At 31.4% G+C, this 27,511-nt stretch overlaps 1 protein-coding gene across 1 annotated transcript; it reads right to left on the bottom strand.

Moving 5' to 3' along the window:
• Positions 1-1,906: 1,906 nt before the first annotated feature.
• Positions 1,907-26,908, bottom strand: LOC140060224 (3'(2'),5'-bisphosphate nucleotidase 1-like). Its single transcript, XM_072106343.1, has 7 exons — positions 26,670-26,908; positions 15,404-15,508; positions 13,418-13,528; positions 10,000-10,048; positions 8,884-9,179; positions 8,341-8,446; positions 1,907-6,157 (listed from the first exon to the last, which is right to left on the bottom strand). Exons 1-7 carry the CDS (start codon positions 26,787-26,789, stop codon positions 6,006-6,008), a joined length of 939 nt encoding a protein of 312 aa, XP_071962444.1. The 5' UTR covers positions 26,790-26,908; the 3' UTR covers positions 1,907-6,005.
• Positions 26,909-27,511: the final 603 nt, after the last annotated feature.

Consider the following 27,511-nt stretch of genomic DNA (forward strand, 5'->3'; position numbering starts at 1 on the left):
GTAAGCGGTAAGTTGACGACAATATTGATCGATCGATCGATTGATTGATCCTATTAATCGATATAATTCTCATATACTGCAACTTTTATAAGTAGGTCTCCAACCGCGAATACATTAAAAGTTGATTCAAATTAAGTTTTAAAACACGTGAAACGCACACGTTCCTAAGTCTGAGAAATGAATGACTTAGTTGCCTTTTTTTACGAAGCACTAATCCACCCCCGCGATACTTGAAATCATTTAGGATGACATACATTCATATCAGCAAATTATACATTATTTTCTATGCTAATGTTATCTTTTTGATACATGTCATAATATATAATAATGATTATTATTATTGTATTTATTATATAGTATATTAAATAGTTACTAGTTTGCTAACTTTTCTGGCTCTTTTACTTTATCGTTTTGATTTAGCTTTTCGCTTCTTTTTTTGTATCTCCATTGAGATCCAGCCACTGAAACCCAAAGCATTGTAATGTTTTCAGTAATTTGCCTTTGGATTTATATTTAATAGTTACTTTAGGCCTATATTTCATTTTTTTGTTCTGTTGAGAGAATGCTTTATATTTGTGAAAAGACAATATATAGCGATAATAATTAAATATCAGATGTTTTGCCCTACTCTGACGTAATGTGTACTTATACTAAGTACATTGAGAATAATTGCGAAAAAATACGCAAGTAATTCTCGAGTGGGACTCGAACCCATCCACGAACCCACCCACGACCACCGATCACTAGCATTTCAACCTCTAGACCATCCAAGTATTCTCAATGTACTTAGTTAAAGTACAAATTACGTCAGAGTAGGGCAAAACATCTGACCAATTACTCAACACCCTGACGCAAAGTTACTCCACAGTAACAATTCAATAGTAGTAACCGTTTTCTGGACAATATAACCATATAGTAAAAACAGTGTTAGAAAACCAATCCTTTTTGGGAAGAGAGGATACTGGGCTATGTATTATATATGCTTAAAGATATATTGTCCCTCTGAAAAAAATAATTCTTAACAAAATTTTTGTTGAATATGTCATCTTAATTTAACATAATAGTTATCCACTTTGACCAAAAATTGGATCGAAAAAAAATGTACTTACCAGAAAAAACTGTAATTTTGGCTGCCAGCCAATGGGTTTTTGGTTGAATTTAGCAATTTTTTTGTCATTTTGTAAGTAAACAAAATTTTTTTTTAATTTGTTTATTCTATGGAAGTGATTAACTTTCTTAAAACTACAAATCTTCATTTTTCATGTTTTTGTGGGACAATACATCTTTAAACCATCTTGAATCTTATTAGGTATTACTAATTAAGTAAAAATTAGTATTAAATATTGAACTTTTTCTATTGATGATTTGTTGAAATAAAATGATAAAACGTAATACTATGATAGTATAGTCTGTTTAATTGGTTCAATTGTGTAGAAAAACAGTGACGCTGCGGCGTCACTGACACATGGTAGGCCTGTGTTTATAATCGATTTTTTTTTAAATGTCCCAAATGTTTTAATATTATTTTCTCAACATGAAATATCACTATAAATGTTGAAAACAAAATACGAACATACGTCAGAAATATTATTTTTTTCCTTATATTTTTTTCCATACTGCAGGGCTCGGAGAAAACCAATGATACAAAATATTGAACCTAGAGTTGGCCTATAGCAATTAGACAATTGACAATAGGATGCTGAGCTAGCTCCGAAGATCAAAGAGTTTATCTGTTGCTTAGTACAGTATTGTTATTATTTGTCGCAGCCAGACATAAGATCAAAGGACTGTTACGAGTTCCTATCTTGAACAGGCGCGCTCAGTATCCTGTTGTTAACTTGCCTTGATATAGTAAGATGTAAAAAAAGACGCCAAGAGTAAAATAATAAACAAAAACATCAAGCAATATTTTCCAAGACATTTTAATTCGGGATTGCAATATATTTTCTTCCATAAAATATTTTCTCTGTGGTATTTTAACAAAATACAAACTAGCGGTACTACACGTTACGTAAATGCAATCATTCTACTTAGATCTACAACAGAGTTAAAATAACATAATTCAGAATCTCACTTTGAAATCAACGCAATTAAACAAAATACACAATGTTAATTACCCATGGTACTTAAAAGCTACAAGAACGAGGCAAGCCAGTGACACACGCAACGAAAAGACGAAGTAGACGCGCGCGTAAAAAATATGATAATTGTTATCAACATTTGAACGCGCGCATCAGAGAGTGTCGCGCCTCTTTTCTGTTCAATTTCTTTTCATCATCGTCAGTCATAACTAAAAAAGGGATTAAATGTATATTACGTGTATATTAGTCTTCTGTTATTTATTATTATTATTATTATCATTATTATTCTCGTGGAGCGCTTTTCGATTGAGTGTTGTAATAGACCTGTCTATAAGCATTGGCGCAACTTACGACGTCACTATTCTCTCGCAATCGTTATTATTTATGACGTCATTATTCTTCAACAATATTCATTGCAAATAGAGAGGTATACAAAATAGAAAACTAGTTAAAACTCCTATTAAACCCATGACGCAATGAGTTGTTTTACCAGCCCTTCCATTACAATAAGACTTCAGTATTACCGTCAATTTGTCAATTAAATATGAATTATGTTTTGGTCATACAATGAAACTGACGTATGGGTTTGAAATTATTCCTTCGCTTTTAAAAACACAATTCTTTCATAATTTATTATTACTTGTCAATAAAGTAAAACCCATTGGTAATATTAACTCACACCTCGATATGACGAATGAGAATACATGAAACAGTTCACAAACAACACAAGGATACGTCACGATTTGGGTGCAAACATGGCCGTAACAATTGGTGTGATAACAGTGACGTAACAATTTGTGTGAAAACAGTGACGTATCAATTCATGTAAAAACAATGATGACGAATTAAAAACAAAACAGTTGTGTGTATGTATAGTGGGTGTACCATCATGAATAGGTTGTAATGAACATGACATGAAAATTGGAGTTAAATTACAACATTTCGAAGGCATAACTTTTCAACATAATAATTTGCTCTGTTATATATAAACCTAAAATGGAAAAAAAAAATAAGAATACGATAATAATTATACTGTAATAGTTCATTATACAAACGCACAGTATATGTCTTAGAAAGAAAATGACTAAATCATCAAAACATATTGGCAATAATGATATAGACAGGGGGTGTATATTTGGCGATATGTTCTATGTGGTCCCGTCCTATGAATACACGATTAAATATCTACATCATTTAGGACAGTAGTAAAATATTTATCTTTTAATATTTAATTTTTTTTCCATTACATTATACCACAATCTAGGACAAAATGACAGAAAGACAATAAAAATGAAAAACAATTTACAAGAAAATTATAATAAAATAGTTTTCTTGAAGTTAGCCGAGGTAATGATTCCATGTGTGGATTATTGAGGCTAGATTACCATTATTAATATTAATTAATGTACAGGACAATAATAATATTATGATGAATAAAATCATATTGCACAGCTTTCGTGCATTTATTCCCATCATATAGAGGTTAGCAAATTACTTCAGCACAGAGATATAACGCTAGAAATATACTTTTTAATTCACTAGCAAACCTTTGCTAGTTGTAAAAAATCTAGGAAAATGAGCAACTTAACTAGCAAGCAAATGTTTCTGAAAATTCAACTTTTTGTCAAATTAAGCCTCTGCTAGACTAAAAAGTAACTGTTTTTGCATAAATTACAACCAGCAAACATTAGCAAGATTCGACATTTTCCAACAATAATCTATATTACAATAAAATCTATAATCAAATTGCTTGGGTGGATTTTAATCCCTCTACTGTGTACTATACCTTTTAATTCAAAATTATGGTATATCAAAATGAAAAGAAATAGAAAATGTTTAAAAAAGTTGATTTTTTCCATGATACAAATGGGATACTGTATTATGGAATTTTCCTATGATACTGGTAAAATACTGTTGTTTGTGAAGATACGGCACTGAGAATCTGGTGGAATGGTATAGTACAAACAATACTGATAATATTGGTCCGATACCAAATTTTGAAAAATTCAATGGTTCTATTTGCCTTAAGCTCTGTCTACACTAGTTTTGACAAAAAAAAGTGTGATGTGACCGTGGTAGTGATATGACATCATTGTGTCCACACACATGACATTATTTTGTCACATACAGTTTGATATTAAGTGTAAACAGAGCTTCACATTTACAAATGTGCCTACAAATACATCAATAGTTACAATATGGACATTTGAAAATTGGTTATGCAATAACAGAAACATACATTATTATTTAAATCAGATTTGATTTTAAAACCTCAAAATCATATCAAAAGATGCATTGATACCTCTGTTGTTACTTTTTAACACAGTATAATCCCACCAATTTTGGAGTGGGCCTATAACCGAGGACCAAAATATGAGTCCGCATATAGCATGAAAACAACTTCAGCTTAGAGACCATGTAAAAATTATTCTACTAAAATTAATTATTAATTATATAGAAAGCTTTTTTGGGGGTAAAAAAGAAACAAATAAGAAAATCATTCGTTACTGCAGTAAAAATGTTTAGTTACTGCAGTAACTGTTGTAGAATAATTTTGACCAATTACATATTTCACCGCCAGTCAACTTTTAATGATATTAATTAAAATAATAAATATACCAAGTACAGTACTATCAAATTACATTATGTATCAAAAATTCTTATAGTTCAATTGCAAATGTATATAAACTCATATGGTAATAAACATCATCTAATCACATATTTTAAAATTTACTTTTCTAATTTAATAAGTCTAGAAAAATGTCTAAAATAATTTCATTATATTACTACCAGCCAGTACCATGACATGGAAATATTTTATGTTTAATAATCTAATATTTTAATAGATCCTCCTTATAAGTTTTGATAGAATATGATGTTTTTGACGATAAAAACAAATGTAATTATGTAAGGTAGTATGAGAGCACCAGACATCATGTACCCCTTTCACATGGCATATTGCCGGGTGTACACAATGTACCCCTTTCACATGGTGTATTCCCGGGGATACACAATGTACCCCTTTCACATGGTGTATTCCCGGGTGTACACAATGTACCCCTTTCACGTGGTGTATTCCCGGGTGTGTGTAAACCCAGAGTTTCGCTATGTAAAAGGAACAAGAGTGTATGTTTCATTTAACATACTATTATTAATATAACCAATGAATAATCCTAAAAAGACTTTCTTTAATTAAAGAACTCTCAAGTTGTCACTATAGTAGAACTATTAAGGGGACACCCAACAAAGTCTCTGTAATAGGGGTTGAATGTAGTGGTAATAGTAATAAACATATTGTTCCTTGGTCATGTCATGGAAAATGTGTAGAAGTGTGCTACTGTACCTCTGTATCTTACCATAATTTGTAAGTCAAGGTAAAATTTAAGAGTTTTGGTACAAATTTGTTTCCAATTAAAGACAAAAATGTAATAAAGTTTTTTATACAACATTCTGATAAACGTTTATGTGATAAGTGTTTGAAAAGCCCTTTAATGAAACCATGTATATTCTGAGATATCCTAAACCTAGAGGGACGCTACACAATGAACTCTCCCGAAACTGGACCACCTTGGGCTGGCCCATATTTTTCAAAATAACCGTAAGAGTATAGGGATGAATTTGGGAATTTTTAATCAAAGTGAAATTTATCAGGATTTTTTTGTTTCTGTATTCTTGTCTACATGTATATTGTGTTCTTAAATTGGAGGGAGCCCTCAATCATCCAAATAACTACAAAGTGACATTCTAAACATTATTATTTTGAAAACTCATTAACAATGTTCTTATCGTTCATCAATTAATATTAATCAAACTTGGTTCTAAAATTCAGCTTTCTCCAGTCATCTGCAACATGTCAAAACCATCCAAATTATCATGGAATAGTTTTAGTGAGCACCAAAGGTCATTACCCCCCACCCTTTATAATCACTGAGATGGAAGAACATCTTTAATAGACTGGGGCACTCGTTCTATGTAGAAGTCATGTTTTCGATATGCTGCCACCACTCCGCCAGTGTTCATGTGTTTTATGTCTTTGTCGTATCTATACACGTTTCCATGTACATCCGTTAGTTTACCTGTAATAAAAGAATAAATCTTTTAATTCTTTCATTTATTTTATTTTCAATATTAATTATCATAAGTAGTACACAGTGCAATTCATATCAATTTAATTGAGTTTGAGTATTAAGTAAAATTTATCAAAGACGTCACATACTCTGAATCTGGCTAATCATATTGTTTGTACTTATAATCAAAGTAAGAGATTCTCATAGTATCGCGACGACGTCACGCTTTACAACTCAGTAAGCATCTTTCTATGACATTTAACCTTTAACCGCGTGATACAATTAGTAACAGACTTTTAACGAGTTCAACTAAATAATGAATGATCAGAGAACTTGTCGCGCATTGTAACCAATCGCTGAAGACATCCCACATATGAGGTATGACATCACAGCCTTAATCCCCCGTCCTATCTTTATCACTAACTTGTGAAGGCAGTGTAACGCTTCCCGATATTTCAATCAATCTTTTATCTTTTTTGTAGAATTAGAACATAACACATTGAGAAAGTTCCACAGGGAATTTTATAGCAACAATTTAAAGTATTCTTATCATTAATTGATTGTATTCAATTTAAAACTATTTATTTAAGCTTGTAGATATTGACCAAATATGGATATTGACCAAATGTGGACATATAAACATCTTTTACATCAGAACTTCTGTTTTTTTTGTGTAAATTTAAAATTAAAAGTCACATTTATGATGAAATATAGTTTTGACAATTGTCATAGTAAAATATCATAAAATAAAGTATAAATTGTGAATACTGCAAGTAGATTGTCATCTTAATCTAAATGACATTTTAAGAACTTGAAAACATATGGAGTGGATTTAAGTTGTGTAGTAATTTTCACACTAAACCTACTGTGTAATGACTCTTAAAGAGTAATCAAGTATTTCAGATATTGTCAATACAAGATAAATGTATTAGAATGTGCTATTCTAAACCAGTTATAAAACAAACAGAAATTAAATACATTTGAATTTCATAATGGTTTTGAATTGTATTGTCTGTTGAAAGAAAATAAAGAATTTCCAAGATTATTATAAAGCAAGTTTATCGGACCTGTTTTAAACTTAAATTAATTTTAATGTAGTTTAAATTTAAAAACAATATTGAACCTGCAGTTATAGACCCCACCTAGGGTATAATTAAGCGAGTGAGTGGTCAAGCGGTTAAGACAGTGGAACCGTAATTACGTAGCCATAACATCGGCAAGGGTTCGAGGCTCACTCGCTCCATGGTTCTGGTAGTAGAACGAGTCTTCTCGGATAAGGACTATAAACCGTAGGTCCAGTGTACAAATAGCTCATGCGCACTTTAAAGAACCTAGTACATCTTTCGAGACGAGTAGGGGCTTACCCCGGTGTACTAGTCCACACAAACACAGCCACTGTCACACACAGCCACTGTGCAAATTGGGACTGGACCGTTTTAGAGGTGTTTACCACTTGTTGGTCCAGATCCTTCACTAACTGAGTTAGTGAGAAGTCAAATAAATAAAAATTAAAAAAATAAATAAATAATAATAATTCATACATTAATTAAATAATTAGAAAGAATACAATAATCAATGCGTCTCAGTTGTTTTTTTTTCCCTCTAATTTTGAATCTGTTTTTGTAGGATAGGATAGTCAGACTTCAAAGCGCTGGAGAGCGAGCAGGAAAATGTTTCCTTTGCTTCATATTTTGTTTATTCTAAAGATATTCCATGGACTTTTTTTGGGTGTGTATAAAGTACTTTAAAATGTTTAGGTGCTATAAAGACAAAATTAGTATAGCCACTCCTTAAGACTATGGCCACCACCAAAGAACTTATAACACAAGAATCTCCTGTTCGTCCGAAGCGTGTAACAATTTCGAAAGGCATTGTGGGATAGAATAGAGCTAATGGGTGGCGCCATTGTGAGCCATGGAGTAGGGCGCCCGCATCAAATTAGAAAGTCAAAATTATAGAGAGGATCTGCTAATACTCTAGGGGGGGGGGGGGGGGGTAGAGTAATTGACTTCCTAGTTTGGAGGGGGCGCTGCTCCATGCTGTGAAATGGCGTCGCCCAGTTTGACCTTTTAACCCTGTACTTCCGATACTGTGTTTTGAATGCAAATTGAAGAACAGGAGATTCTTGTGTTATAAGTTCTTTGCCACCACCTATTTAGGGGACACTGAAGGGTTGTTTATATTTTGCTTACCTCCAACAGCTTGAAGTAGAGCCTCTGGTGCACATGTATCCCATTTCTTACAACCCATACTAGCAAATATGTAGGCACTTACACGTCCTTCTAACACAAGCAGTACCTATAAGAAAAAATCAAGTATATGTTGATCTTTCACTTGGAAGTAAAGAGAAATATGTGACGAAGATTTGAACTCAGAAGGCTAGGAATAAAGCAAACATGTCAAATATGTGACAAAAATTCCAAACTTCTTGATTTGTCACAAAAGTTCCAAACTTCTTCATTTGTCACAAAAGTTCCAAATTTTGTGATTTGTCACAAAAATTCTGAATATCCTAATTTGTCATAAATGTTTAAAATGTCCTGATTTGTTACAAAGGTTCCAAATTTGTCACAAAGGTTCCAAAATTTGTCACAAAGGTTTAACATTTCCTGAGTAGTTAGTTACAAAGGATCCAAATTTCCTGATTTGTCACAAAGGATCCAAATTTCCTGATTTGTCACAAAGGTTCCAAATTTCTTAAATGTTCTTAAATTTATAGTGTTGACTGTACTAACCTTATGGCCTGCACCACCAACTCGTAGAACCTCATCAGGTTCCATCGCTGCTAGGGTTTCTTGTACCGCTTCTGTACCATGTGATCTTGTGGTCGTTAAGATCCTTTTACCTTGTGTTTGGTCTTTGTGTTCAAAACCAAATGCACCTAAACCAACAACACCCCACATCGTCCGGCCAACATACAATTGGGTTTCGGTATCAAACTTGTAAAATGGTTGGTGAATCACACCCCCTACTGGCTTGCCGTTTACAGCAACACCAATCAATACTGTGACATGGTCCAAGTATTTTGTACCTGTGTGGCGGGAAAAAATAATTTTATTTGGTAAGTGTACAGGATAATGTAAAAGATACAATTTATCAAGGGGTGCTTATTACAAAGGGTGTTTATTACAAGGGGTGTTTTATCAAGGGGTGCTTATTACAAAGGGTGTTTTATCAAGGGGTGCTTATTACAAAGGGTGTTTATTACAAGGGGTGTTTTATCAAGGGGTTTTATTACAAGGGGTGTTTCATCAAGGGGTGTTTATTACAAAGGGTGTTTTATCAAGGGGTGTTTTATCAAGGGGGGTTTATTACAAGGAGTGTTTTATCAAGGGGTGTTTATTTCAAAGGGTTTTTATTACAAAGGGTGTTTTATCAAGGGGTGTTTTATCAAGGGGAGTTTATCCCAAGGGGTGCTTTATCAAGGGGTGTTTTATCAACGTGTGTTTATTACAAAGGGTGTTTATTACAAGGGTGTTTACAAAGGGTGTTTTATCAAGGAGTGTTTTATCAAGGGGTGTTTATTACAAAGGGTGTTTTATCAAGGGGTGTTTTATCAAGGGGTGTTTATTACAAAGGGTGTTTTATCAAGGGGTGTTTTATCAAGGGGTGCTTTATTACAAGGGGTGCTTTATCAAGGGGTGTTTATTACAAGGGGTGTTTATTACAAGGGGTGTTTATTACAAGGGGTGTTTACAATTACAAGGGGTGCTTTATCAAGGGGTGTTTATTACAAGGGGTGTTTATTACAAGGGATATTTTATCAAGGGATGTTTATTACAAGGGATGCTTTATGAAGGAGTGTTTATCACAAGGGGTGCTTTATGAAAATACAATAAAAAGTCCTAAACCTTCAGTAAATTCCTTGGTACCATCCAGAGGGTCGACCCATATAACAACCTGAAAAAATACATCAAAAATAATTTTTAAAGTAAGATCATAACAGATCAAAATAATTTGACAAATTTAGGGATGGTTAATAATAATGTCATCAGCGTGGTATTTCAATACTAATAATACTTATAATCTAAATATAAACAGATAAAAGAAATAACCAATACTTAGTATCATTGTCCATCTTTTCAGAAACAAATATACATCCATAACGGTACTTGATATTATAGATAAACAAATAAATTAAAGCATTAATTTTTTTAATTCATTCATGACATCAATGTACAATGTTTTGATTATTTTGTTCATCACATATGTTATTTCTCAAGTAATGATGTCAGAGGGTTTTTACAAAAACAAAACGAAATTGTCGTAAACAACATGACGACGATAATAACAAACGCGATTAATTTGCAAATTAACAATTTTAATCAAAAATGTCTTTAACTTGTCAAATTGTTTCGTAAAACATTATCAACAAACAAGAAAATTAAAATAAATCATTTTGCAATTGCATACATGATGTCATACGGTAGATAACTTATCAATGAATGTTCTATTTTCATGTTATTATGTCTCATGAACTTTATGACCTTTTAAGGTGTCAAGGTTAGTATTGTACAAACTACTAAAAATGGTACAAACATTTTATTGAAAATAGTTCATAATTCATCGTTCTAACCTTTACTTTTTCATATTTTTAGATTTTTACTTTTTGCTATTGGGGTTCCAGTTGACTAGTATCTTCTTTATGAATTTTTCAGGTAAATCTTTTTTTTTTAAATCCGTTTTTTCTCACGCAATCAAAGTGAAACTACTGTGACATACAAACATTTTTAGGTGACAATATATTTATTTATTGTCATTACTAAATACTATTTTTCCTCTCTCTTTTACTATGGATATATTATGTCACCATGGTATTCCGAAATAAAAACATGAATGAATGAATATTGCATAACGTACCGTAGAAAACATCATACTTGTATGATATCGTCATGGCAATGTATTACAAGTTTAATGTTACATAACACATTACATACAGTAAAGGTGGCAATCAACTAAATTCTCCAACAAGATAAAATTTCAAATTAACTACCAACAAACACTCAATTCGATACAGCATTTAAACTGCAACGTTTATTAATAGCAATTCAATTTGAAGGCGTGCCATACGATATTTATGATTTCCTATCAAGATCAAATCAAATGATGTTAGATTATGTTAAAAATACTGTAAACCCTCAAATAACGTCAACCCTTTAGTCGTAACCATTAAAAGGCGATCAAGGTATTTTTAACTTAAAAGCACCCTGGATACGAAAATAAACGATCTAAATTTAGATTTGTATTACGTATGAGAGCATCAATCAAGATAAACTACGAGTCGTTGACGGAAGCTAAAAGCATTGTTTTAGGTTCTGTGTTGTTACAAATCAGCAAAATAATAAAAACAAACATCTACATTACTCATCATTTCTAAAAATGTTTAAATTCGATAGTATATCTTCTTCCGTAAAAAAAAGTCTTCATTTGGTTTGTGGTTGTAATTAGTAATGATACTGCTTTTTACTTTTTACTATTAAGAGGTCTACCACCAAATTGTACCAGAAACCAGATACATGTAATTTATTATATATATTAATTATGTATGTCTCAATTGCACTGACAGTACTTAGAGCTTATTAAGAATGGGGATGTCACAAAGTATTAAGAAAATATTTTAAAAATCGAAATAATCAAAAATATTTTTACTGTATACAGGTAGTTATAAATATTGGTAAATAAAAGAATAAAAGATATTTATTTTACTGGATACTAATGTTTGGATTACAAAAAGAAAGTTGAGAATGTTTCAACATTAATTGGTGATTAACAAACTACTAATCTTACTTAGTGTAATTGGTTCTTACCAGGGAAGAGTTAATAACTCTTCCCTGGTTCTTAGGTATGTCATACTGTAGAAACAGAACATGTGTATGACATGGCAAAGTGGCATTTATCAAAAAAAAAATCATGGTTTTTAAAAGGAATCTGTAATTTGGTAACTACAGAACTCTGTTGCATGTGATAAAAATAAAATGAATATCAAATGAATAATGTTTATTATACTGTAGTAGGAGACAATACAAATATTTATAAAGGACTTTGAACATTTAAGTAAACGTAGAAATGATAATATTGCTGTTTAAAGTTTGTTTAAGTAATGCAATGTCATACAGTATAGACAATTGTACAAATATGCATGGTACAGTAGAAAGGAAATGCTAATCTTGGTGTTGAAACCGTGACGGTATCACCAATGGCCATTTTACACTATTGGTATTACTTTGATTTAACATGATGTAGCTAGAAATAAAGTAAAAAAATATTTTTTTGGTGTACAGATCGCGAAATAAGCATAGGTACTAATGTAATGTTTTATTGTACTGTATGTTCACTGGTATTTATTTTTTATTTGAATACAATATTTAATAATGGTGGTCCATCCAGCCAAAATTGAACATTATTGACTCTCAGTCTCAGAAATGTATTCCAATGGTTTATAATAAATGCTTTTGCACTAATATTTAAACATCAAAATACCACTAAAGGCAAGTACTATAAAATATAAAATTGATGTATATAGTAATACTACTATCAATTCTGTTTTGCCTTTCCCCTTTTTTCTAAGAATTTTACCATACCCCAATGACTTCTATCAATACATGCCAACAAATTCAATACATCTGATTTTGAACCTTTAAAAAATATAATTGTTTTTTATTGATTTTTTTATGTATTATTGTTGTGTTAGTTTAGTTGTACATACAGTATGTACGTGATACAGTAAAAGATGATAGAGTATTTGCGGTTATACTTTTCAAGGAACTCACAATACTCGGCAATGAATGAACCCGCAAACATTTGAATACATTTAAAAATAAAACAACATCAGCTGCTCATCTTTTTTTCAATCTAGATACTGTGTTTGTGCCTACACGTTTGAAAAATAATTAGGGTGGAATTTCAGGAATTGGCATGATGCTTAGACATTTTTTTAAACATTTGAGGGGAGATTTAAGACAATATCATCTTCTCACCTTTCGTTGAATACAAAAATTAATCAATTATCTGGGGTGAAACTCTTACTTGGAAATGAACGGGCTACTGTGTGAAGACTCCATCAGACAATGGCTGTCAATTACACCTCAACATATATATATATATATATATATATAGAAACTTGGACAATTAAATGTCAGCATTGTGTTTTATATTCTCTGTTATTAACCAACATCACATAGTTTCAAAGAATCCGGTTAGATATAAACGGAAATATCTCTCGATTTAAAATAAAGAGCTAATCTCTAGAAAATTTGAAGAGATTCTTACGTCTTCCATTTTGACATCTTTCAGCGCCTCAGGGCAAACAGATTTGTCAACCTCTTCCGAGAAACCGTTTTCTATAAGATTTTCATCTATCTGTTCTTCTTTAGGTAACTCCTAAAAGATAAAAGATGACATTAGAAAGAGAGATCAATTTGCAACGGTTCCACATTGCAGACGACAGACTCTATTTCCATCTTATTATTTTTATTGTCAATAGCCAAGTTTATAAACCATTTAGTTTTTAAATTATATTGCAATTATTGAATTAACAGTTAGTAAAGTTCACTACAGTATATTAAAACGTGTAGCTAGGGTTTAGTCCATTCAGAAAATGTTAACAGTAGTTATTATCTTTGCTTCCTTAAAATATTACATTTTCTGTTGTAGTTTTGTTTGTTAGTACAATACCACCTTTTGTACATATTCAGTACAGACACTATCAACAGGATCAAAATTATTGCTAATCACCCATGTGGATAGAAGAGGTCAAACCCATCCTTATCGTGATAATACATGACCTTTAGCCCAAATTTATTTACCGCTTTACAGCTATTGAAAACCCGAAAGAACTACCAGTATCTATATTTACTTTTCGTGTCATCAAAATTTCTATTCAATAGCTATAAAAGCAAGTCATTATTGAGCAATATCATTAAATCATGTAAAATCTATGAGAGAAAAAAAAACAAACTGTAGTTAGCTACGAAATTGATTACAATTATCTGGTTTCACAATTAAACGTTAAAGTAGATAGTTATGATTCTAAATTTTATTCACCAATGGAATTTTGGCAGACTACTGTAGATTATTCATATCTGGCTGCAGCGGCGTATAATCCTAGTGTAACTACAGTAATGTACAAATTATCTTTATTGGAATAGAACAATTACTAAAGCACAAAAAATACTAGTTTAATGCACGGTTCTCAGAAACTTTGTGAAGTTTTTAAGAGACAAATTTAAACAGTTTGTCTCGCGGATACAATTACCAACAGTCACGGCCAGTCCTATGTAAAGATCCCGAAGCAAACATAACACTATCGCCTACTTTTCTAAGACTTTGATTTTAAGCGGCAAGAAATGCTTGTAATTGGTAGGATTTAGCTTAAGACCATGAGATTGCAAGGCAATCTTTTCATCTAATTTTCCTGTCACCAGGCATTTAGGTTTTTATCAGGAAAGATTTGTTTGTGGTAAAACTCAATGACAGAATCTAACACTTGTATCAACTGAAACGTCTTTACTTTAAATGATTTAAACTTTACACTACTTTTGACACCTTTATACAGTAATATTATAACAGAAAAACAACCATACTATTATAACACAAAAGGCTGTGTGATTTAAAGAACAAATATAGGGCAGAGAAGTATTGCCTATACAGGGGCAAATATTTGGAACCGTTTGCCTGAAAACATAAAGTGTGAAACTAAAATTGGAAATTTAAAAAAAGAAATACAAAAACTAGTAATAAATAACTTTTGTTACTTTTCATTTCTATTTGATATTTTTACTTTTATTGTTTTATTTGCTAATTAGAACCGTTCATTATGATTTAGATTAAACTTATAGAAATATTCTTTTAAAAGAAATACTGTATAAATATATTCTGGTGATACAAAATAAATTGTACATCTAGTAGATGTACCATTTATTTTTCTAGAACCGCGAATAAGTAAAGGAAAACTCTACTGTTCATATAGTCTGGTAAAAATGACTGGAGGTTCTTTAATGTACAGTTTCTCTATTTGTACAGTAGTATGCTAATTTTTCTTTGTTTCAGCCATACTGTATATACTGTGTGACAATGACAATGATTCCTTTATTGACCTTTTTCAGAGTATGCAAGAACATTTTTTCAAAAAACACTTGCAGACATAAATATTTGGTCTTTCAGCAGATCACTACCACCCTCTGCCACTAGCATCTATGTATGGCTTATTATTTATTTGCTTCATCAATATCAAATTAAAACAGAATAAATACTCACTTCTTCTCCTATAACAATGAGGCCTGAAAATCGTCTTGTTAAAGAGGCTACAATGCAACGTTGGGCTTTTCTATCAGCTTCTGTCTGCAAGTCATTCTTCCCAGTCTGCAAAAAAATCAAAAATAATAATAATAATAATATCCTGGATTTATATAGCGCCTAATGTTGTGAAACCTCTAAGCGATGAACATTATTACCCCAGGATCAAACACGTATGGAAACATACTCCCATAATGCATCTAGTAATCAGTGCAAAATCTTGATCTAACCGGGTTCCCATTTATACACCTGGGTGGAGAGAGGCAAACGCAAGTATCTTGCCTGAGGATACAAGCAATGTAACGAAAGTTGGATTCGAACCTCGATCTTACAATCAGTAGTCGAACGTCCAACACACGCCCTTACAAAAGACAACATTTTTATATTGCCTTAACTTTTTATACACTGCAGGCAGTACTCTACATCCTGGTTACAGTAAGATATCTACACTTCAAAATTCTCATTTACTCAACTTAACCAATTACTTTGATTTTAAATTATCATCATAAATTAGAAAATTCGTTCCATCTTCTATTTCTAAGCTGTTTGCCATCTGCCTTGTTATATGATATAAGCTTTCTGAATTAGACGCAATTAAACCATTTTCTCTTCAATAATAGCAAAATTTTAATAATATAACATCAGATTATCAGTACTTTAGATTTCTCCAGTATCATAGGGTCTGTTTCTGCTGCATAACGCAAATTAATAGTTTATAGTAAAATAGATTAAAAATAACAAGAACGCGTTTATTATTATTATTTAAACAATTTAATGTTTATATTGACTGCATTTCTGCTCAATTTTTGCTCCAAAATAACCGGTTACATCAGTGGGTGGTCGTTGACCAAAATCGTTAGAATTACCCAAAATGCAATTGGTCCTGGCGGTTAATTCAAACATTACTGCCGTGTAGTTGACAGCAGCTGTCAATCAATTTACAGTTTTTTCAGTTTCAGTTTATTTCGTGTTGCAGCTAAAAGTTTCCTAGCAAAAACCGGTTAAATGGAGTTCTAACACCGAATTGAATGGGTTTTTAACTGGTTATTCTGCGCTTTTTAAAAACAAATTTTTCCTGTATCTGCTCTGAAACTGGAGTTAATTTATTTACCTATTTTAACCGGTTATTTTTATACAGCAGAACCAGGCCCATAGGAAACTTCTGTGTTTCACATACCCCGTTGTATCATAGACCATAACAACTCTTAACCTACACTTACATGATACTCTATTATTATTTATGGAATTATCGTATTCGGAAAATATTGTTGTACTTTATTATGAAATTATTATTATACTAGGCAAATACACACTGAAAAAACAAATAATATGAAACAAAACTAAATTATTTCTCATGTCACAAATTTAAAATAAAATCCACAAATTCAATTACAATATTTGAATTCAAAATGGAAATGTACATACATAATGACATTTTTTTTTCAAAATATTGTTTTCCAATTACTTTCTTTTTTGAATTATGGACATTATCTATCTATTCTCAAGGTAAAACATTTAACATAGACACATAGCAACATAATGATGCTGAAGTATAATGAAAATACTATCTATTAAAAAAAATATCCATTATTTTACAGTAAAATGGCTTTATTAAAAAAACAATTGGTGTAAAAAATATAATTTCACATTTAAAAATTTAAATAGAAAACATGTTATCTTATGTCCAGCCACTGATTAATGGTGGATACAGCAATTTGAACAAGAATCAGGGCCTAAAATTGTGAAGAGTTCCACTACTTTATTTTTGAATTGCAAATTTTAAAATTTAGGGAAGGCCTGGGCCGCCTGAAACCGGACTACAGTACAGAAAGAAATCATTGCTTCGTATCTATGCGTAACCTTTCGCAGCCTATGCGTAGGTACCTGTAGATCGTAGGGCATTTTTCTGAACATAGGCTATGAAGTATTGTTCGAAGCCTACAAAACGAATTGTTATAATTTACTACACATTGAAAGTTGCTTATTGAGGTTATGAAGCCAACATCGTAGAATACATTCTATCTACGAAACCAGCTCGTAGTAAAAGTTAAAGTATTTTCTTTCTGCACTGTATGACAGTACTACTACTATTAATATATATTATTATTATACTCAGATGAGATTTAGTACAGTATACAGTACTGTATATATATACTTGCACCGATGAAAGGCTAGTGTTGCCCGAAAGCTCTGCTAACTTTTCTGGCTGTTTTACTTTATCGTTTTGATTTAACTTTTTGCTAAAGCTTGGTTCCCACTAGAACGTAACGCAAGGACGTAAACGCAATGCAAGCGTTTTAACCAATGACAAGTGAAGTTATATAGACAGTTAGCAATCACAAGCGAATAAGCCATCGCTTGTGATTGGTCAATTCACTTGCGTTGCGTTACGTCCTTGTGTTGCGTCGCGAGTGGGAACCACGCTTTATTTTTCTCCATTGAGATCCAGTCACTGATACCCACAGCATTGTCATTTTGTCAGTAATTTGCCTTTGGATTTATATATAATAATAAATTAATTCACAGTACAGTAATTACCACAAATCTTTACAAGTAGTAGTAGACATACGACTGTTCGCATGTTTTGTACAGTATTTATTACAATTAATTAAAACAGGGAAACCACTACATATCTAGGATTAGTATTACAGTAAAAAAAAGTGTTTATTAATGAGGTCAAAACGATGGTTATTATAATATTTAAATAAATAAACCAAAGTACCTACTAAAGTATATAAAGAACATACAGCAAATTACTGGAAAAATGACAATGGGTATCAGTGGCTGGATCTCATAAGCATAATGATACAATATCTCAATCATAATTAGTTACAAATAATAAAAGTAACACTAGTAATAGTAATCTATAGTATGACACATTTTAAAACTAAGTTCATTATTTGTATTGTACTAACTTGTTTTACTGCCTAGAGACCACAGTTTTTATCCAATTCTCACCAAACTTAGCCACAATGATCAATGACTCATATAGTGTGGTTACATTTTGAAGGGTCAGGGTTAAAGGTCAAGGTCCAAAAAAAAAAAGAAATAAAAAAAATAATAAAAAAAAAAACCCCTCAGAGGGACTTGAACCAGGGATCTCAACTGTGAGAGGCTGGATACATAACCATTACACCAAACTCTTATCCACTACTTTGTAGTGTGCAGTTAGCCTATTTACACTTCTAATAAAAAAAATGTAAAAAAAAAAACATTTTCGAGGGGGAATTTTATGTAGGGGAATTTTACAGTAGGCGGAGGTTTGTACTCTCGGAGTACCCTCTAGTTTGTATTGTACTAACTTGTTGGGTTTTAAAAAATATTGGTAAAAATAATAAATTGTGAATAAAATATTATTAAGTTATCATATGAATTATAAATGTTAAAACTATGTTTTGCTGAAAAATTAAGACAACGGAGAAATTACGTGTCAAGAAAGAAAGGCAAGTGTACAGTACAGTACAGTATACTTTATTCAGAAAATATTTTCTTAATTCAGTATACTATTGTAGTATGAACCATTATATATTAATACATAATTATAATTCATAACTATTTATAACTATACAAATATTATTTAAATTAGTTAGAAGGCTTGACAAATTTATTTTAGTTTGATTACATATGATGCTTACTGTTTAATGAGTTCACCATTATGTGAGATGATGCAATGTCAAGCTGTCTAATACAAATAAAAGCTATTAACAACGTCAAACCAAAGTATGACATCATTTTCTATTTTTAGAATGCAATACACGTGTGCTACAACTTGTAAAATATTTCATAATTATAATATTCAGCATTGGTTAAAGTTGATGAAGTTGCATAATTAAACTTGCAATATATTACTCTCGTCGTTGTCGTATCCATTTTCGCTGGAGCAGTGCTTGAATTTTCATCATTCAGGAATCTGTATGCATTTTGTAGACCTGGTAGATGAGACTCTGACATCATAGTAACAGCTCAGTTGCTATGACAACTGGAAGGCTGTTTGATGACGTCAATGGGAAGGCAACATGTTTGATACTACTACTGCAATGATATGAAGACTGAACCACTCTTCAATGCCTCGTAGGCTTGCTAAATATTTATTTTTAGATCAGAATATAACGGATAATTTCTGCGATACGTTTTGTCGGGTCTTACGAGTTAATTACTAAAAATATCTGTTATGAGTTAAGTATAACATGATATTAGTTCACCCTAATTATAGATATTTTTTGTCTTTTCTGACTGACACTCCCTTGTAAATAGGTCACTGCAATAATAATTTGATTCAGAAAGCACACATAGACGATAAAATAAAAAAAAAGAATCAAGTGTTCGTTGATGATGTCGTAACGATAATAATGAAAGGCCATTTTAAATTTATCTGTGTTTCAATTTTACGTAGAATAACATATATAGAGCATTCATAAATATTTTAAAAATCATAGAATGCTGTGACGCTGTGGTTGAACAGGCAAATGTATGAGAAAATTCAAGAAATAAGAGATTGTGCGTAGGCGGATGATTATCAGCGGCCACGTAGCAGTTCAATACAGCTTGCATATCATTCCTCCTCTATCTTTCGACTCTAGACTAGTATTACGTATTCAATATGGCGACCGAACGAACAACGAACAGAAACAAAGAATTTAGATAAAATAAAATATCTAAAGATAATATTTATAAAAAATGTATTTATTTTTAGCAACAATTTGATTGATAAGTTAGGAGACGTTGATTTAGTTCTTCATTGATGTGGATAAACTTTAAACGCAATTTTGTTACAGAAATATATTTACAATCTTTGTGGTTGAATATAATGCATATATTTTTAGTATACAGTACAGGAGAACCTGTCCTTTGTGACACCTCTTTTAAGGGGACACTCTTTAACACTTTTCTGTGACATTAACAAGGGGAAATATATGTTTTAACACTATGGTCAATCACTATGGTCAATCACTATGGTCAATCCATATTCAGGGGGAACACTCATTAAGGGAATACTTTGTTGGTGTTTTCTTAATAGGGGTTCTATTGTACTATAATATTTTGTCATTTTTAATAATTTGGGATATAATTTCAGTTTAATATGTGGAAACATACCATTTTTTAAATAACTTTTATTGTCTGATTTGTTTAATGTTTTTTTTCCAATCAAAATGACTAATTTTTTGAAAATTATAATTATATTACTGTATATAATCTAATATGGTGCAGGAATAATTTCGCCAGTGTAGCATAGCAAAAAGCTATACAAAACAACCTTTTTGCTACACATTTCTACAATTGTGTAGCAAAAAATACAATACAAAACTATGTTTCTTGACTAAAAAATCAGTTTGATTAGCAATTTTGCTAAACAAAATTTTCAAATGAAATTTTTCCCTGAGTAGTTCAGTAATGGCATATTCAACAGAGTTTTAATACTTGTAACAGTAACATAGGGATTTTATATCATGGTGGACAATGGGATTTGATAGAAAGGACTGTACCCAAGTAAAGGGGTTTACCGTTTTAGTAGTAGGGGTGATGATGGTACCATACAGTAGGTATACATTGCCCATACATTCAAGAGAGCTTTTAGAGTGGGTACTGTTAGAGGACATTAAAATAACCTTTAAAAAATAACACTCTACAAACAATAAAGAGGTGTGTCATATGGTGTTCACTTCAATTCCCACCATTTTTTTAGGTGACTGTTTTTTGGGGTTTTTTTTTTTTACTGGAAGATATTGTGACATCATTTTTGTTCCACATATTATTACCTCTGCCAAGGAGGTTATGTTTTCACCCCTGTATGTTTGTGTGTGTGTGTGTCTGTGAACAGCCTGCCTCACCAAATTTGGACACAATGATCTATGCCTCAAAAGCTCGGACGAGTTCGAATTTGAGGAGAGAAGGTCATAGGTCAAGGTCACAACTAACAAAAAACTATATTACTGAATGCCTAGAGACCACAGTTTTTATCCAATTCTCACCAAACGTAGCCACAATGATCAATGACTCATCATATAATTGTGGTTAAATTTTGAAGGGTCAGGGTCAAAGATCAAGACCCACAAAAAAAAAATTTAAAAAAAAAAAAAAAAAAAAAAACCTCAGTGGGACTTGAACCAGCGATCTCAACTGTGAGAGGCTGGATACATAACCATTACACCAAACTCTCATCCACAACTTTGTATGGTGTAGTTAGCCATTTACACTTAGAATTCATAAAAAAAAAAAATATATAATATATTTTCCTGCGACATTTTATGTAGAGGAATTTTACAGTAGTTTGTACTCTCGGAGTACCCTCTAGTTTTACTTTTTATTGCCAAAATTAACCAATTCAATTTGATTTTTTGCAGGTACCAACCCATGAGTTAGTAACTAATACCAATCTTTTATTTGCTAACAGTAAACTAAAAAGTAATTTTTGGGTTTCTGGATTTTAACAATATTTGTATAGTTACGTTACTGTACACAGTGTGATTGACGGTCACAATTTATGCTGGTACTGTACTGGTACTGTAGTACCAGTACAGTATCATCTAGACAATTACTAATTCATTTTATAAACATTGATGGTATTGTAGGATCAGTAATTTAAGAATGGTATTATTTTAGGGGTTAGTTTATTCTTCATGATAATACAGTACCAATGATGGATTTGTTGATTTACTGAATTATTTGTATAACTTTAAAATTTTGTTTGTTTCAACATTATTGATGTAACTGCAGTGTATTACCAAGATTGTCTAATTTTTATTTTTATATAAATTAGACCAATAAAAAATTAATTGAATTATTCAATGTTATCTATTTCGACTGTGTAAATGGGACCAACTCATGTAAGACAAAACTCAACTCATGTACGACAAAACTCAAACATGGTTCTGTACTAATCTGTCATCAGGAGATGATAATGATGATGACGATGATGCTGCTGCTGCTGATGATGATGATGATGATGATGATGATGATGATGATGATGATGATGATGATGATGATGATAAAGATTATGATAGTGATGATGATGATGATGATGATTATGCTGATGATATCGATGATGCTGATGATAGTGATGATTATGCTGATGATAATGATAATGATAAAGATGATGATGATTATGCTTATGATGATGATAGTGATGAAGATGATGATTATGCTGATGATAGTGATGAAGATGATGATTATGCTGATGACAGTGATGAAGATGATGATGATGATTATGCTGATGATGCTGGTGATGATGATAGTGATGATTATGCTGATGATAGTGATGAAGATGATGATTATGCTGATGACAGTGATGATGATGATGATGATTATGCTGATGATGCTGGTGATGATGATAGTGATGATTATGCTGATGATAGTGATGAAGATGATGATTATGCTGATGACAGTGATGATGATGATGATGATTATGCTGATGATGCTGGTGATGATGATAGTGATGAAGATGATGATTATGCTGATGATAGTGATGAAGATGATAGTGATGATGATGCTGATGATGATGCTGCTGACCGATGATGATGATGATACTGATTATGATGATTCTTATATTTTAAATAAAGTCTATATTCTGTAATAAATTCATTTTCTTGACAAAAATCATAAAATATATAAGTCTATATGTAATAAAGGGTTACTACTACTACTACTACTGTATACAGTTCTTCATCAAATTGTGCCCTCACCAAAAAATAAAGTTTATATTCTGTAATAAATTCATCTTCTTGACAAAAATCATAAAATATATAATTCTATAATGTAATAAAGGGTTACTACTACTACTACTACTGTATACAGTTCTTCATCAAATTGTACCCTCACCAAAAAATAAAGTCTATATTCTGTAATAAATTCATCTTCTTGACAAAAATCATAAAATATATAAGTCTATATGTAATAAAGGGTTACTACTACTACTACTACTGTATACAGTTCTTCATCAAATTGTACCTTCACCAAAAAATAAAGTTTATATTCTGTAATAAATTCATCTTCTTGACAAAAATCATAAAATATATAAGTCTATATGTAATAAAGGGTTACTACTACTACTGTATACAGTTCTTCATCAAATTGTACCCACACCAAAAAATAAAGTTTATATTCTGTAATAAATTCATCTTTTTCATGACAAAATATATTCTTTATGTTCTAAATAAAGTCTATTATGTAATAAATGTTTACTATAGTCCTTCATCAAATTGTACCCACACCAAAATAAAACAAAAGCATAAAATATAATTATATGAATATAGTTTCTTTAGTTCATTCAAATGCTGCTCCACTTTAAACAAAGAAATGATCAAGACAGTAAACTCTTACCATCATTAAAATGTACAGTATTTGAATATTTTAAACTTTTATTAATGTACTGTACTAGTGGTACAACAACATACAGTACTGTGTAAATGGTATGTAGCATAACTCTGCAGTTTTTATAGTTAACTTATACTATAAAACAATGGATTATGTAGAAATACACAGTTTTACGTTTACACTTATAGGTCCTGTGACAGGGTGTAGTCATGTGACAGGGTGTGGAGGGTGTAGTCATGTGACAGGGTGTAGTCATGTGACAGGGTGTGGTCTTGTGACAGGATGTCAATTTGACATTTAAACAGTTTCCTCGACAATTGTTGGTTATGTGCCATGTGTTATGTGGGTATTTTCCAGTTCATGTGGCAATGTTATCATAGTTTTCTTAATGAAACAAAATTGATATAGATAATTGTAACAATTGTAAAGAATGAAATAAAAGTGAGTGAATCTCACAAAAGACAAAAAAAAAAAGTATTCATTTGTAACGAGTTTGATGATTAATTTTGATGATCGATAAAAATATTGGAAAGAGTGTTGGTTCAACCAACAATTATTTTTTCAGATTTTTCAGTCTTTTTACATTGAAACAATTTTATTTTGTTTTTAGATTTTATTTACTTTTGGTATCGATATATATTTTTGAATATTATTTTATAAAACAAGGAAACAAACATCATTTCCTGAATATTGTGCTCCAGATTTGCATATCAAAACAAATTTAATAATACATTTATTAGACAGTTTTATTTAGCTCAGATATTAAAATACTATTTAAAAACAACTATTGTAATAAAACTAACTAGTAATAATAATACTAGAAATACAATTAAAGAACTAATTAAATATATATATTATACAAAAAAAAACACCCTGTACTATAGATAGCAGATAATTCATATTCTTTTGTAATACAACAACAGGTTAAAAATTAATTAGAATATTCTAAATAATACATCTGATTCACTTTTTGAACTTACTCTTCACAATCACAAAATAGACATTACTCTAGTATATTATATATCAACAATACAGTGTAGTACTGTAGTATCATATTGGCTATTCTTACTATAGTACTAGTAGCCCAACACTGTACAGTATTAACTTTTCAGTGTTCCACAAGTAACATTTTATGAAACCTTTTTTAAATATTAACATCCATCCAGCGTATGAATTAAATTAATTTGTTGACCAGACTGAATTTTACAAAGTAATAATGCATATTGATATTATACTGTACAGGGTACATAGGTACTGTACATAAGTTAAGTAAAACTTTATTTTATCTGCAAAATATTAAGATTCAATGCAGAAAGTTTGAAATGCTATCCAACTGCTTTCCAATGATGGTCACAAATGAATTGATTACATAAACTTTGAACAAACTACACACACAGCGATGTAGCCACAAGATATAAAGTGGTGTGGTGGTTGCAAAAACGGGGAATCAGTTCAAGCCACGGGTTATCAAAGGTCTCTGTGAAAAAGTGGTCAGGAAACTTACCAACCGTACTGGGGTGGTTAAAGGCCTGTACTATACCAACATTTTTAGGTATTTTCAATAACTGTACTTTCTAAAAGTAAACTATTTTCAATGTAATTTCATGTTTATACAGTGGCCTAGTGTAATAGTACAGCATTACAACTAGGCCTACAGTATATTCTAATTTTTTTGTTTCATAAAAACACTTTTTTTAACATTTTATACTATTTATAAAAATGTTAATTATTATTAAATATCAAATATATATTATTATTATTAAAGATTAAAACACAAGTATTAATTACTAATAAATAAAAGTAGAAATATAAAAAAGTTCAAATGTTCCATTAATTTACTAATTTTATTAATACAATAGGCCTAGTTAGTTAATTGAAAAAACGCCGTGGTTAGGATTCCGGCACCGGAACTCAACTGCCCAGCGTTAGGGAATCCGACACGCTATTGCGCATGCTCAGAGCGAGGTAATCGGCGACTCTATCAACAACAGCGATGGATCGTTTTATAGCTGCGCCACACGGCGAACTAGCCTAGATGCCTACGGTATCCACTAATCTAGGCTAGGGCTACCAGTTAGACGTGACCAGTGGGGCCTATTTATTTTGTAATTAAAAAGTGGTTGCTTCATTCATATATAAACTTCATATCATTATGAATTATATAATTACATGACTAGTTTTATGATTTTTCAGAACGCATTTTACTGTACATAACAACATGCAATCACAAGTTGATTTGTTGACAGCAGCCACCGCGTGGATATGAAAAAAAACTGTTCAGGAAGTCAGGGTCGCAACGCTAAGAACAGCATTACGATTCTTAGATAGATACTGATACTTATTAATATCATTATAATTATTTTAACGCGTGCTGTAGTATTACTATTATTTTAATTAATTCATTCATTCATGTATGGCATAGGCCAAGTTTCATCCATCGCTCTCTCGCTCGCGCAACGACTATATAGGCTACAGTAAATCCCTATTATAACACTCAGAGACTCTCGGCGGTGGTGTGTGTGTGTGGCACTATTTAGCGCAAGCTATAATTCACTTCCCAGAGCTCTGGGCATGCGCAATAGCGTGTCGGATTCCCTAACGGTGGGCAGTTGAGTTCCGGTGCCGGAATCCTAACCACGACGTTGAAAAAAACAGTTTATGTATTTTTAAATTAAATTTTGTAAACTAAATTAATTAAAAATGGGTCTGTTTCAATTCCTATAATTGTTAAACAATCTCAACACATCCAATTGCTTATTTTAAAGAACTAATTACACTTTATTTAACGTCTAATAAAAAGCAAAACCGTTTGATACGGATATTCACTAAGGCTAGGCCTAGGAAAAAACAAACCAGCCTAATGATGCTCCACCACGGTGGTATCGGCCGGCAGTAACATCTCACATGCTCGACTTACCTTCTCAACGACGCCTAGACTGCCTTTACTTCTAATGTCTCGTACAATAGTACCTGCTTTTTTCGCAACAGAAACTGAAGCAGAAACTATTCGCATTACAAGACACGTATTACTAGCCATCTTCAAACTTTGGTTCCTTACAATGTGCTGTACAGAAAACGATTTAGAAATGAGGGCCCAAAACCAACATACGTTGTTTTATGTGTACATGAGCAACGGCAGACAGCCCACGCCTCTCTTCACTTTTCTCGCGTTTGATGACCTCTACGTCGTAAACTTTAACACCATTATTTATCGATCCAGTCGTTGCAAGGGTACCTGTAATAATTAATAATTACACGTTTTTAAAAGCCTTGAAAATAACATGATTTATAACTTTATCATCATTAATATGATTTTTTTTTCGATCATGTTTGTTATAAATTCATTATCAGTTAATTTTTAGTTATGCATTATTTATACCTCCATGGTTAGTTAATTTAGTTACTACGGTGGTTCATCGAAATACCCATGTCCGGAATCTTTAATTTGTATTTAATGTATAATATAACTTGTATTATTTTATGATACAAATTTCTGCATTTTTGTTGCAAATGGTAAAACTTAATTTGGTCACACAAAGACAATCAATCCTGGGCCTTATATAACCCCTAAACAAATTAGACAATTTTAATTTTTTTTATTTTCGGCTTAGATCTTTATTAATATTATTTTACTCTGCTAGCATAGAATTGTTTTGAATATGAATTCAATAATTTTACTTTTAAGGTAAAAACTGAAACCTGTGTTTAAACTTTCATAATTAAATTTGGAATTTAAAAGAAATTACTTTATTTTTGTTG

This window comes from Antedon mediterranea, chromosome 10 (genome assembly GCF_964355755.1).
Source record: "Antedon mediterranea chromosome 10, ecAntMedi1.1, whole genome shotgun sequence".
NCBI lineage: Eukaryota > Metazoa > Echinodermata > Crinoidea > Comatulida > Antedonidae > Antedon > Antedon mediterranea.